Source organism: Coturnix japonica, chromosome 3 (assembly GCF_001577835.2).
Source record: "Coturnix japonica isolate 7356 chromosome 3, Coturnix japonica 2.1, whole genome shotgun sequence".
Taxonomy (NCBI): Eukaryota; Metazoa; Chordata; class Aves; order Galliformes; family Phasianidae; genus Coturnix; species Coturnix japonica.
Genome location: NC_029518.1, coordinates 96,969,206 through 96,984,229, shown reverse-complemented (window position 1 = coordinate 96,984,229; position 15,024 = coordinate 96,969,206). Strand labels below are relative to the sequence as shown.

The 15,024-nt window shown below is 39.3% G+C and overlaps 1 protein-coding gene across 9 annotated transcripts in view; it reads left to right on the top strand.

The window, feature by feature from the left end:
- The window catches only part of KIF13B (kinesin family member 13B), a 112,312-nt gene that overhangs the window by 66,048 nt on the left and 31,240 nt on the right, over positions 1-15,024 (top strand). For all 9 annotated transcript variants that reach the window (XM_015859716.2, XM_015859712.2, XM_015859717.2 and 6 more), the window contains 11 exons: positions 390-518; positions 1,807-1,977; positions 3,066-3,223; positions 4,566-4,698; positions 5,551-5,697; positions 7,210-7,239; positions 8,881-8,980; positions 9,290-9,416; positions 11,043-11,098; positions 12,261-12,385; positions 14,202-14,378. In XM_015859716.2, the coding sequence (XP_015715202.1) occupies positions 390-518; positions 1,807-1,977; positions 3,066-3,223; positions 4,566-4,698; positions 5,551-5,697; positions 7,210-7,239; positions 8,881-8,980; positions 9,290-9,416; positions 11,043-11,098; positions 12,261-12,385; positions 14,202-14,378 (1,353 nt within the window). The remainder of the gene's footprint in view (positions 1-389; positions 519-1,806; positions 1,978-3,065; positions 3,224-4,565; positions 4,699-5,550; positions 5,698-7,209; positions 7,240-8,880; positions 8,981-9,289; positions 9,417-11,042; positions 11,099-12,260; positions 12,386-14,201; positions 14,379-15,024) is intronic.

Genomic DNA, 15,024 nt, shown 5'->3' with positions numbered 1-15,024 from the left:
CACTGACTATTGCTCATAAAAGGCTGTTAAATACAATACAATAGAAAATCTTCAAAGACAGCTAGAGCAAGCGTTCTATGTGCACTCTGTGCCTTGCATACGCACTTTGCAGACTCTCCAGAGACTGATGGGATGATGAGTGAAATTGCAGCATACTGTTCCCAAAGTCTCTCTAGTGCCTGATGATTTTTAGAAAAGAAAACTCCTTTACAGCAACAGTCTTTGCTCCAAGCTTTCTTTATCTGCTGCTACAAATGAGCATTGAAAGACAATAGAAAGGAAGAAAATGTCTGCTGGCAGACTGGAGACGTCAGTGGTAGTTATCTGAAAAGGGATGGATTTGTCATTGCTCTCTGGCACATGCATCATTTGTGCTCCTTTTTCATCAGGTATCTGGTCGTCTCCACGTTGAAGTTGTTCGAGTGAGCGGAGAGATAGACGAAAGGCTGGTTGGTGGTGAGGATAGTCCTGATAGTCTCAATGAAAATGACACTCAGGAGAGAAAACTTGTCTGCAGGGTGAGTTCCAGATATACCCCAACCTCGTGAGTAACCTGTCTTTTCATCCCATCTTAAAATAACAAAATCCCTGGTGCAGTGACTTCTGGGCATTAGATATCTCTGTGTAACCTTGTGTGTAATGTTCAGTTCCAGTATTCAGCTACAGAGGGAGAGTTCTGGCTCTAAACTTGTTGATAAATAATATGAAATGGTACTGATGTTACAGGGTTAATAAAAAAGTGACAGTCATTTAGCTGTGTGATATGGACAGCGTTCAGTGCTTCGGCTGTATTTGTTTTCATGGTCTTTGTTCCCTTAGTTCTCCATGATTTTTTGAAGTCTGAAGGTATTCATTAAACTGTATTTATATACAAGTGTGTACGATCTTAACCCAGATGGTTTTATTGTACTTTTAGAAAACATGGAAGATTTGTGTGCTGGGATTGGAGCCGTAATATCTAATTCAAAAGCAGCCAAAGAATCTGATAAACTTCCTTTGTTCTGTGAACCATTCTCTCCATTCTTCTCTTACTAAATATTTAATATTTTGTGAAATATATACATCTGTGCTTTGATTATTAATAATAAAAAGCAAGTGAGCAAGGAGGACCTACTGGGCATTCTCTGTGGTAGTAAAATGCAACTTAGGCCAAGCTTCAGTTAGGAATAAATAAAGGACGCAAAAAGCACTAAAGGGAGTCTGACGTATTTGACCTTAATATGACAGAGAGGTAAATAGAAATGTATTGCTTGAAATGTGGCTGATGCATTGGTTTTGTTTAGAGCAGATGTATTCACAACATTGTGGGTTTATTTGTTCATTAAAGAAGGGAATGGGTGGGGAAACGCGCCTTACTTTCCTGTTGTCAGCGCTGTTCTAATATTATTTCCAACATAAGGACAAAAATATCTTCAAAGAAGGAACTGTCAGAATAAGGGAGCTCACTTTGGTAGAAGTATATGATCAGTCTTATATTCTTGAATTATAACTTTAGCTGCAGCTCTCCATCAAAAGAAACTGAAATAATTTGGTGTATTTCTAAAATTCACTGTGCTGGTTTTTACTCCCAAAAATATGCGATTGCTGACATCTAGTGGCGGTTTCCAGGTGATGCACTCAAAATACAGTGGATTATCAGTGCAGAAATGCATCGTTAGCAAGCTTTAATTCCCAATAAACCTTCTCAGTTATCCGTTGTAGGGGAACAGAAGAAGATTGTTCTACCAAATGAACCTCCAAATTCTATCAAGAGAATTTAATCCTGATGGATAAGTTCTTTTCCTTTGGTTCTTGTCTTTTCTCTAGATTAAAATACTCCAGGCAACAGGTTTGCCACAGCACCTCTCCAACTTTGTGTTCTGCAATTATACATTCTGGGATCAGCTGGATCCAGTTAATGTTGCACCTGAAGTGGATCCTTCTTTATCCCCCATCAGCAAGGAGCCACGGTGCATGGTTGTCTTTGATCATTGCAACGTAAGTATATATATTTTTTCTACTTTATTACCGGAATTATGGGCAGGTAAACCAGGCTTATGCTTGCATAGTACTGTTGGTTGCATGTTTGCTCTCACTACTGTACTTTGTGAGGCTGATACTCTAATGCTATTTTTTGTAAGAACTTGTCCTTGTAATACACAATTCATTTGTACGAACATTACTGAAGATGGTGAGGTAGATTAATGAAGGAAGGCAGTCTGTTTGGCAGAGACTTATAGTAGTTTACCCAGAGTAAAAGTGCAGCTGAGTATGAGTGGAGGCGTGATGCCCTTCTAAGTATATGTCTATATCTGACCTCATTGTTCTCCATTGACATCAGTGAAGAGACATGGGCAGTACTGGAACTTGCTGCTTTTTATCTCTAAGTTGTTGAAGTACAGTGTATATTAGAACAGGCTGTTTCTTCTTTTCACTTCAGAGCAACTAAGTGAAGGCATCCACAGTAGGTGATCTTAGAATCATAGAACAGTTCATGTTGGGAAAGACCTTCAAGATCGTCAAATCCAACCACAACCTGACCATCCTACCCTAACTCTAACAGCTCTCTGCTAAATCATGTCCCTGAGTGCCACATCCAAATGGTTTTTATACACATCCAGGGATGGTGACTCAACCACCTCCCTGGGATCCTATTCCAGTGCTTAACAACCCTTTCTGAGATGTCAGAAATCAAATTAGATTAATCCCAGGTAATCACCTGAGTTTTCTTCTTGTTCTTCCTCTCATTTGTTATTACACTGAACAGTTAATTCCATTCATTTGTAAAGCAGATATTGAGCCATCTGGTGAGTTTGAAGTTTGATTCTAAGTTTAAGAATATAAAATATGTTTCAGAGTTTGGATCAGGACTTGGAACTGGATGCAGTCATCTTACAGCTTGTTTTAAGCAAGCCTTGAAACTGATTTTACAAATCAAGATAACAGTTCTTCCTTTCCTTCACATTGTGTCTTGGGAACTAGGGTAACTTTACTACATCCTTATATTAAAGTCAAGACAGTAAGTCTCTAAGCCTAAGTTAGCACTGTGTGGTGACAGTCGTTGTTAACCTGTTTGTTGCTTGCAGGAGTTTTCTGTAAATATTTCTGAAGACTTCATGGAACATCTCTATGATGGTGCTCTGGCAATTGAAGTATATGGGCACAAGCAGAGTGGGGACCGCAAAAATCCAACCCTGTGGGATTTGGGAATCATTCAGGCCAAAACACGGAGCCTTCGAGACCGGTAAATACAGAAAGTAGATTTGTGTTTTAAAAATTTGGAAAATCGCTGTCTGAAAGGCTTAATTTTGAAGCAGATTTAATATAAGTAGTGAAATTTTGAAGCACAAAAAAAAAGGTGTTTGAGACAATTAGAAATAGACTATTGGGAGAACATCATGTGATGTGTCAGTAGGTTTTAAAAACTGAAAAAGAAGAAATGCTCATCTCTGTTCTAAATTAGAAACGGCCAAACTCAAAAGACTTGGAAGTCCCTTTTATTTAGAAAAACCCATGTACATTGGTAATGTTTTAGAAAGGAGCAGAAAATAAGAAGCTGATTAATTTTTGTTATATTGTTATGCTGATCTGAGCCGGAAAGAGCTATCATGTCTAGAACAGCTAGATGGTTGTTCTGACTGTACAGTGATGTATTTATTCAGGGGTTAGACTCCTGTTTGTTTTTGGACGTGAAGTGTTATCTCTGTAATACTTCCACTGAAAGAGCTGTATGACTAATTGCTTCAGTTAGGGTAAATATTGCAGTAATGCAGTACTTCAGACTGAAGGGCTGTGTATTTCTTTACTGGCAACCACTTGCCATCCCTAAACTAAGCTTGGTAGCGTTTTCTTAAACGTAAGTTGTTTTGCTCCTCCTACTGGAATACAACTATGAAATTTAATTTATTGAAAGTTATTTCTTTTTTTATTTATTCCCAGCCTAAGAATTCGCTGAACATGTTGAATATTAGGGCATATGTGGGAAAATTTAAGAGAAAAATCAGGACAATATGGCAAAAAGAAGCTGTGTGTTATGAAGTAGTTACGTTTCGTAGCTGAGCAGTACCTCCCTCCTTCTTAATTTTGAGCTACTAAAAAGTAGCAGTAAGAATTTAAGCTTTTGCAAGAATTTGAGAGAAGGCAGTGGTATGATATGGGTCAGAAAGATGCCTTCGGTCTTGAAAGCTTGTGAAACAATGTCATTTTCGTTTGGCTGTCTTCTCTATGGATTTGATTGCCATCAGCAACCCTGGATCTCTATAGATCCAGTAGTTGAGACCAGAGCTTCAGTGTTAGAATGCAATAGAACTGGTTTTTGTAGCACAGTGAAGAAAAGGCTCATTTCTGATGGTTGACTAAAAGGGCTGTCCGTAAAATTTATTATTTTTTAAATTTATTTAAAACCCTGTGCCATCAAACACAGCATCTATGGGAGCATTCTTTCACTTCACCAGTCTGTGGTCAGGGGCAATAGTTGGGCTTTCTTCTTTTTTTTTCTTTTTCCTTTCTCTCTTTTTCTTTCCTTCTCTTTTTCTTTTGGCAGAAAAAGAAAGAAAGAAAGAAACGGCATTTGATGTATTTTGCAGGTGGAGTGAAGTAACCCGAAAAGTAGAGCTCTGGGTTCAAATTCTAGAGCTGAATGAGAATGGGGAATACTGCCCCGTTGAGGTGACTCCTGCCAAGGATGTTTGCACTGGAGGCATCTTTCAGCTCAGACAGGTAAGGTGGCACGTGCAGGATTTCAGTTGTGAATAGAGACTGTGGGAAGCTGAGAGGTCTGTTTTGTGTGGATAGAGGGATGGTGTCCAAGTTGCTCTCAAGCCTAGACATTGAGTATGATCTTGTGTAAGTGGAGTCATTCTGTGTTCTGTGAAACTCAGTATGTGTAAGTTCTTATGTAAAGATGATCAGAGGCTTACCTGAAACTTTTTGAAGTCCACTCTTCCCCCTTATTTGATGCTCTCAGCCAACTGTTCATTTTCTTCTGAGTTGTGCGTGCATTACACTGTTAATGCTCAGCTGAGCACTTAACGTTTTTAGGTGACAAGCTATTGCCAAAGTAACACCAGGAATTAGTGAAAGTTAGATACAGGCTGTACTTCTGAGCTCCTCAACTGCTTTGATTTTTCCTATGGATTTTATTGAGGAACAGTATTGATAGCATCAGCAGGTAGGCAAGAATTTAAAGTCGGGGAAGCCAAAGTCAGAAAAAGGTCACTTAAGCTTCAGTAGCTCGCCAAATAAGACTGTTTTCTAACAGTCAAATGGGTAAGAGATCCAACTTTCTGCCTTCAGAAGCATTAAAAGTCCTATGGCTACATGTTCTAAAGGATTTTCAAAACAAGTGAACTGAGTTGCTGAGTGTTTTCCCCATGAATATCTGAATCCTGTAAACATAAATGCTTACAACAGAAAGTGTATCTCCTGTACAGGGGAGTCACTGAGATTACAGTACTCACAAGAGCTTAATAAAGTGCTGCTTGCAAATGACTGCCGGTAGAGGTCTCTCTTTGAGCATTTTATACTCTGTTGTTGTTGTTAACATGGGTTTCACATTATTCTCTTGGACAGGGGCAATCTCGAAGAATTCAGGTTGAAGTCAGATCTGTGCAGGAATCTGGGACCTTGCCACTGATGGAGGAGTCAATACTATCTGTTGGAATTGGCTGTGTGCAAATAAAACATGCTAAGTCACAAAAAGCACCTGAAATTTATCAGGTAAGAGTCTGAATATGTCTTATAAGCTACTTGTATTTTCAAGACATGTGAAAGCTTAAGGTTATGCCCCAAGTTTGTTACAGCTGGAGGCAACTGTGCTGCTTTTGAGTTTTGGTTGATTTGCAGCAGGGATAGGGAAGCTGTTATTAAGCCGTTATTTAACCTACTAGGAAGATTTATGTATGTCTATAAAGCAACAAAAAGAATTGTCAGAGTGGTTTTGACAGGTGATACTACGAATTATGAAGGATAATTTAAGTGCACGTCTTTCAGAAAGTGTTGTAGAAAGCATTCCTCTTAATCAAAAATCATTTTCTGTGACAAAAATGTTGTTTGGAATGCTACCTTCTGGCTCTGTTCAGGGCTGTGCTGCTTTAAAGGATGGGAAACACCCTTGGCACACTATTCAAGAAAGGAAAGAAAAAGCAAAGCTTCTAAAATCCTTTAGGAGTTTGTCCAGTAGATTTTACTTCAAATATTAGGCACGACAATGTGCCATATAAAACAGAACTGGCAAAGCACAAAATAGTCAGTTCTTTCAAGAGGAAGGACTTAAGCTTCCCTTGAGGAAGAGCCTGAGCTGCCTCTGATGCTGATAACCCACGTGGAAAAGAGCTATTGAAAACCACGTTATATTAGTTCTGCTGCTTACAATAGCTCTCTGACTTGAACATCTGGATTTTTAGTCCCCCCATTAGCATTTCTGTATCTCAACTAAATCAGTATCTGTGGAATGTGAAAGATTTTCTAAAGAATTTGAGCTAAACAAATGCCTCTTCTATATGGCTTTTTAATTTTAGCTTAGCTAGAGTTTTGCTTTCATTACTAAGATACAAAAGTAGGCTCCAGTGGCTTGTTGTTACTTAAATAGATAAGTAATCACTTAGGATTGGAGACATTGCTGCTGTTCCGTTCCCTGTGCAGCAATGGCAGCTGTGCCTGCTCTTAGTACAAACAGGTTTGCTTGTGATGCACACTAAGAACAAAAGGTGGTGTCTCCCATCAGAAAATAATGGCAATCAAAACATCTGAAGTCTACCTCGTGGCTGCTGGTGTGGCAGACGGTTATTCCACCTCCTCAGCAACTGACTTAAATGCTTGCGTTTTTTTTCCTCTATATGCTACAGCAAAGTTGCCTTGAATCCTTTATGTCAGATGTTGTAAAATTCATACTTTTCTTAGCTCTCCAGGATCAGTAGGTTTCGAGTTGTTACTGCTTTAACACTTTGTTCTTTCTTAGGGCTACTTAAGTATTCCTCTTTCTTCCATATATGATGAACGCTAGTAGCTGTGTTCATGTGAAATTCACATTTATTTTCAATTGTGTTCAGACTCACGCTGCTGATAGCAGCAAATCTTTGGGACATTGCTGTTTAATTCTATAGTCACTGCTAAACTCAGACTTCTACAGAAGATGGTTAACATTGCTTAAAGTAGGAGTACCCTTTGCATTAAATATGTTTCCTGCAGTCAAAAATCATTACTGATGTGGTTTTGCATGTTTTGACTTAGGAAGAAGAGGATGAAATGGACAGTTACCAGGTAAAATTTCTCTTATTACAGACTTGGATATTTTCAGATTAAAATATAATGAAAGAAGGTCAGCATTTTATCGTTGCTGCATCAAAAACTTTCCCTCTAAAGACAGTAAAAAACTGAGACTTGCATAGGTTGTTATGCTACAAAGCTGTGTGGTGGATTAGAGAGGTAGAAACAGAAGAAAGAGATATCTTAACCTGTATTTCCAAAGCACGGTCCGGTTGCTTTTCATTTGCTGTTTTGTTTGAAGAAAGGAGTCTTCATTTTGACAAATATGGTTGAAATGTTCCTAATGTAGACAGAGAGTAAGCCCAGTGGTGTTGAAAATGCAATCAAAATACTTCATACTGTTTTATGTTATGGATGTATGTGTGAGATCTGGAATAAAATACTGAGTAATCAACCCCTGCACATGCAAGAGGGGTTCTGTTCATAGAACCCTGAGATGGCAGTGAAATAAATAGTGAAATTTGCATGGTAATGGTTTGATTTCTTCTTCAGTATATGTAAGGTCACTGTAACGTGAACCTTACAGGAGAACTGATGAGGTACAATATCTGTGATGTATGTTTCACCTTCTTCTGAATAACTTAAGCAAAAACACTTCATCATCACCATGGATCTCAACTTAGTATAATGTGAGCAACAAGATATCTAGGTTTAATGCTCCCTGACAGATTCCTGCATACTTGCAGGGGTCTGCAGGTGACTAATAAAAATGTAGTTTATAATCTTGCATCCACTCGTTTTTCTTGACAAACTATTTGTTGTAGCTTGTTTTGGAATGAAAGCGAGCTGTTACTGCCTTAAAAGAAGCTTTCTAAAGGCATCCCAGAGTGGATAGCTCATTTGTGTGGCACCCAACATGCTGCATGTAGAGTATCATACATCAATTCTGAGATTTCTGTTGGAGACAAATGAACTGAGTGTTCTTGCAGATACATGGGTATTTTTTGAAGGACCTGAGCACTTAAAAATATTTTCAAAGGATCGAGTGCAAATGGCATAGCGAGGGCTAATGGCACAATATGGGTTAGGAATGGATTCCTAATATAAGGCTGCTGAACAGTGAGCGTGAGTAGTGAGTCATGAATATGAGCTGGAGTTTCCAGCTCTTCTACAAGGTCACAGCTGCCAGGTTTTAGATTAGGTTTGAGCAAAGAAGGTGGATAAAGTGAAGTATGCTCAGCTGAGCACTGGGCAGCAGAAAATAACAGCTGGAAAAAAGCAATGCCTTAAGCTGGCAAGTTATAATGCTAAGAAAGCTTTTTCACCTTAGTGGTAGTTCAACACTGTAACAGGTTACCCAGAGATGTTCTGGAGTTTCCATTCTTGGGGATGCCCAGATCCCAACTGGACACAATCCCAAGCAGGCTGCTGCAAACTGAACCTGCTCTGAGCACAGAGCAGGGCTGGGTTGGGCAGCCTCCCTTCCATCCTCAGCTGTTCTGCATTGCTCTTTAAGCTGTCCTCTAAAAAAGAAGAGAGCAGAAAAGAGTGAAGTGATTCAGCAGAGGCCTGCTCTTTTTTATCTGCTTCTTGTGTATAAGATGAGCAATAGGGTTGAGGGAACATTTAAGCCACAAATAGGAAATATTGGCTTTCCTGAGTCAATAATTAGCATGATTTCTTTCCTCTGTACAGGATAGGGATCTGGAGAGGCTCCGTCGGAAGTGGCTGTGTGCCTTAACGAAGCGTCAGGAATACCTTGATCAGCAATTGCAGAAACTTGTTGGGAAGCCTGGTAAGCAAAATGCACTTGAGATAACAACAGTAGGAGGCTGAGACTTACGCAGGCACTCTTAATGCATTGTAATATCTAGAAAAGAAGGTAGTGAAATGTTGAATCTCTGTATCCACCACTACTTCACTTTCAGTGAAACAGAAGTTAGAGAAGCCTATACAAAATTCAGTTGTTTTCAACCCTGTGAGCTTCTTTCTGTGCTGAACTTCTGAACAGAGTGGGTTTGATTCTATGAAGATGGTATAACTTCAACACACGGTGATAGCACTGAGTCAGAAATGCTCTCTGTTGTCCTTACTGCTTTCCCAGATAAAACAGAGGATGATGCTGATCGGGAGGCACAGCTTCTGGAGATGAGGCTAACGCTCACTGAAGAAAGGAACGCTGTAATGGTGCCTTCTGCAGGCAGTGGGATCCCTGGAGCTCCAGCAGAGTGGTATGAACATGCATTGCCATATGCAAGAGTGAATGTAAAAATGATGCATGGCTTATTCCTGACTTGAATCATTGCCATTTTGTTGCTTTCTGTAATCTAGACTTTACACTGCATGAGGAAAGTTGTTAAAATTAGGGCTCTTGCTTATATTATTTTATTAGGCTGTGTATCTGAAATCCAGAAATGCTATTTAGTAAACGAAACCGCTATTGATCAGAGAGTAATTATGACCTTCTGAAGAAGCGGAATCAATATTTATTACCACTGCACTTACCGTTTTAAAAAATTAGCTAATATGTTAATTACCTAGTTCATTCACTTAAAAGGCTGCTCTGTCATAATAAAACTGCATCTACAGGAGCATTTTGTTGCGCTCCTGGTTGAAGCGCAAAGTTTGTTTAGTCAGCAAGTGTTCCATGTAATTTTCTAAACATTAAAAATAGTAAATTACACTACACTGAGCTTGCCATGCTGTAGCAGCTGTGAGTAACAACTGCAGATAAGGAAGCAAGGCTGCTTTGCCTCAAACCTCAGCATTGGTTGCTTTCAACTTTCTGCAGTGTTTTTTTGAGCAAAACTCTGAGGGTATTTATTGATGGAATTGACTGTCATCGAGTTTTAAATGGAGATTTGTTAAAATTAGAATCATAGAATCATAGAATGGCCTGGGTTGAAAAGGACCTCAAAGATCATTTAGTTTCAACCTCTCTGCCACAGGCAGGGTTGCCAACCATTCGACCAGGCTGCCCAGAGCCAAATTGGTGCTTCTGAAACATAAAGATGTCTCAAGCTTTATTGGAGGACAGTTGTCTTTGACATTGAAGTATTGGGCTAGGTTTGAAAACAGCGGAGCATCAGGAAAATTCCTTGGGGAAGAATCTATTTTGAACACATTTGCTCCAAAGGAAGTGTTCAGTGTGTTTCTTAGTGTGACCTTATACATCACATAAAAATCCAGCCTGTTCTTATTCACCATAAAATCATTACGTCCAGGTTTGTCATGAGATGGCTACAGCCCTTCTACAGCTGCGACTGCAGCTAGGTGTCTTTTAAAATGTTTTTGATGCTTCATACTACGTTTTAGCACATCATTTATGTTGTAGCTTTAAAACACAGCACAACGTGTGTTATCCCTTAATACACACTGTGAAAAACATGCCCCTTGTGGCTGCCTGAGCTCTGGGACAGATGTGTTTTACAAGAAGCAACTGTTCTGTGGCAGCATCAGTAGCTTGAGAACTTTGCTGCTGGATTTTCCAACCAACTCCACTGTCTTCGCTGACATCAATAATGCAGAGGGGTTTGCATTTCATAAATGTGTATGTCAGAGAAAGTAAACTTAATTTTGCTATTAGCATTTTAGAGGGAGAAGACATTTCTGAAAGCAGAGGTCAAAGAATATAATAATAGTAAGAGAGCTGGTAGAAAAGAAGTACCAATTTAGTTGAGACTCTGAATCTGCAACAGTAAATTAAAATAAAGCTGTTTGGCAAGGTTATCGTTGGTCTGACTTGGAATTGCAGTTGTACTAAATGTAATATTCTGTGAGCTTTTATCATAAAGTACGTGTGCTGGGTAAATCTGCTGTAATTTAAATGCCGCCATTGTCACTGTCTTACATTTTAGGACTCCCGTGCCTGGTATGGAAACTCACATTCCTGTTATTTTCCTTGACTTGAATGGTAAGTGGCTCTTAAAAGGACAGAGTACTTTGAAACAAACTTTATACAACCAGTGATGTGGTAGAATTTAAAGCTAAGAAAGCGATGAAATGCCTGGAACATCAGGTAGATCAATTTGAAATGACACATTTTTCACTGATACATTTTGCTGAATGTTTCAAAACACACAGTGTTTTGTGTATGGAAGGGACCGTGCATTTTAACAACGCTTCTACTCTGCAGATGTTTGATCAGTATAAAGGAAATAGTAAAACGAGTGTACCCAGCAGGACGAACAGCAATACATGATGTCATGGAAAAAGTAATTGCTGGGAATGCTCCGAGGCCTTGCAAGGTTATTATAGGGGTGCTGTATTATGTCTCTATCAGGTGCCTGGCAGAAAATAGGAAGTCGCCATTAGTAATGTCTGTATAACAAAAATAAATGCCTTGAGAATTCAAATACAAGATTCAATGTGATGCACTTATTTAGATAGTGTTATGAGAGGTGGGGAAATCACAGACAAGAAATGGACAAGCCCAAATAGACCAGGGAGTCAGCCGTGCTTGATTGGTTGAACAAATCCTTTTCATGATGTTTAGATGAGGGTTTGTGCTTGGGTTAAAAGCATCAGGTAAGAGTGGAGAGGTGGCATTCTGCCTGTGGGGATGAGGTTTTTGCTGCAGTGCTGTTTGCATTAGGGCTTATTTACCTCAAAAAGCACATTGAAATATCGAAGGGCTTCAGAGAGGAGCGAGTTAATAATTCATTAATGGTGGAGGACTTAAGCAGGTTGAGTGTGTTCCTGAAAACCATGCTAAAGATTTAATCATGGTCTAAATGTACCGTACTTCTCCAAACAACAGTTCTTCTTTATTTAAAAAAAGAAAGAAAAAAAAAATCACCTAGCTGATAAAACCAAGCAATGTACTTGGTGTAACTGAGAAGCAATGCTCAAAATAGAACGGAGGATATTTGAGGAATAAAAAGGAAGCGAAGGGATATTTACAACCAGAGGATTTTCCTGCACAAGAGAGTACTTTGTAAGGCTCACTTTGTGTTCCCACATTTTTTTGCACAGTTTCTATGTGGAAATAAAATATGAATTAATAACTTGTTGGGTGTTTTTAAAAGGAAAATGGTTTTAGCTTCTCTCCCTTCTGCATTCACCATTGCTTCTAGCTGATGACTTCAGCTCCCAAGATAACCTTGATGACCCAGAAGCAGGTGGGTGGGATGCGACTCTTGTTGCTGAAGAAGAGGAGGAATTCTTTGAACTGCAGATTGTAAAACATCATGATAATGAGGTAAGCAGAGATACAGATTAGCATATTTAGTTCAGAAGCCTTTTGTATGTTTCCTTTATACGTAGAAGGTCGCTGGGGTGGTCAGGCAGGACTTGCCCTTGATAAATCCATACTGCTTGCCCCATACCACATCCCTCTCTTCTGTGTGCCTTAGCATAGTTTCCAGGATGATCTGCTCCATGATCTTCCCTGGCACAGGTATGAAGCTAACAGCTCTGTGGTTAAGATGGGTAGCCCCCATGCAGCATTGCCTTTTCATACCCATCTTTTAAGATATCACAGAAGTAATATATCATATCATATCATATCATATCATATCATATCATATCATATCATATCATATCATATCATATCATATATCACAGAATGGCCATGGTTGAAAAGGACCACAACGATCATCCAGTTCCAACCCCCTGCTATGTGTAGGGTCACCAACTACCACACCAGGCTGCCCAGAGCCACATCCAGCCTGGCCTTGAATGCCTGCAGGGATGGGGCATCCACAGCCTCCTTGGGCAACCTGTTCCAGTGCATCAGCACCGTATGGGTGAAAAAATTCCTCCTAATCTCTAATGTAAATGTCCCCATCTCAGTTTAAAACCATTCCCCCTTGTCCTGTCACTGCCCACCCTCACAAACAGCCAATCCCCCTCCTGTTTATATGCTCGCTTCAAGTATTGGAAGGCCACAATGAGATCTCCCTGGAGCCTTCTACTCTCCAAGCTAAACAAGCCTGATTCTCTCAGCCTCTCTTCACAGGGAGGTCTTTTTTGCAAACCTTTGTTTGCAAGGAATATTTGCTAGGAGCTGAACCACGTTTTGAAAAATAAAATTCATGAATCTTCCTTCATCTAAATCCCAGCCAATTAGAGCATGGAAGCTTTCAGCTGAAAAAGCAAGCAATCTTAACTAAGGTTATGGTTAACTTATTTAACTGTGCATTATGTCCTCATTTTACCACATAGCTCATTGCTTTACAACTTCACAACCCTTGGTGGATAATTTCTGCTACAAGGTTTAGAATAATTGGATGTGGTTTTTTACCTTAGTCTTCTACGTTCTTTTATGTTTATTATTCTTGATGATTTTATTGGTTTTATTGTCTGTTGTTGTACTCCTTTGTTTTAAAAGCCTGGAAGGATGGCTACTAAACTGTTTTTCTTGTGATTTCAAGAAAAAAGCATTTAAAACTTCAGTAATCATTATTATGAAATTATTAAGTAATCATTTAGGGATGTGGTTTAGTGGGCGTAATGGTGATGAGTTGGTGGTTGGACTTGTTTTTTTGTGGTATTTTCCAATCTATGATTCTAATGTTTTATATTTTAACTGTCAAGGAGAGAAAACCCAGCTTTTGCTGAAGTGTTTCAACAAAGTGAGGCAACTCTGTATTCCAAATATTTGAGATCTCAAATACTGAGTGCAGAGGTTGTACAGTGAGACGGAAGATTTCCACTGCAATCCCAGTTGCTGTCTGGTTTATCTTAATAAATTAGGTCCTGCGGTTTAGCATGTTTCAAAATTTATTTGCGGCGATCTTGGGTATTCAAAGGTCTTCTTATCGAGAGGAAATGTTCCAGAGTTTGAGCAAGTTGGCATTTTTAATCCCTGCATCTTCATTTGGCAAACCAATCTTGATTTCTTAAATGGCCTCTTCTAAAGAGCAGGGATTTTTCTTCATAGGGATTGAAATGTAGAAGCTGACTCTCAAAATTTATGTATTATGTATTTTTCTTAATTATGCTTAATTAATTACAGTTAATTATACACCTAATTATGCTTATTAGAGGATACATTTTTTTTTTTCCCTTTGCAGGTGAAAGTAGAAGCCTCCTGGGATTCCACAGTCCACGACTGCATCCAACTCAGTAAAGGAACAGCAGCAGATGAAAGAGTCTACCTTATTGTGAGAGCCACTGTGCAGCTCAGCCATCCTGCAGAGATGCAGTTGGTGTTGCGCAAACGCATCTGCGTCAATGTTTATGGCAGACAGGTATATCTTCTGTAATCCTTCATGTGTTCACTCTGCCCTGTGCTTATCGCTGCCTCAGGAGGGGAAGGCTGTGGTTTGTGCGACAAGACTCTGCTGTGGTTGTTCTCTTTCATTTGTGCCAGAACAGAAGCATCATAGTAGCAGCTTGCAGGAGGATGTAGGCTGCCATGTGGTTTTCATAGTGATTTTATATAGTGGATGGTAATACAGCATTTTTAAAGGCTTAATGGCAACTTAGTAAATGGGAGACTCAGTATTATTTTGTTAGCTACCGCCATGCTTTATCGCCGTTCATTGAGCAAAGTAGAAGAAGCTAACTTGTCCTGAGCTTGGAGTTCCTAATTTACAAAAAACTGCATTCAAATAGACTTGTGTGTTTCCCTGCTCCTATAGTATATTCACTTACCAGTGCTGTTTCTATGTATTCATTCAGATATTCAGAGGTAAGCAAGGAATAGCTGGAGCAGAGATCCTTTTGTGTAATATCTCCAAGTTAATCACTCTTGGTCTTCTGTGTTTTCCAGCTGTGTTGTATTTCTGTGTAGTTGAGAGTAGGATGCTTCCTATGTAGAAAGCAGAAGTTTGTTATTCTATTTGTAGCAACACGTTGTGACAAATATCTTATTCTTAAGGTGGTGAGGAAGAA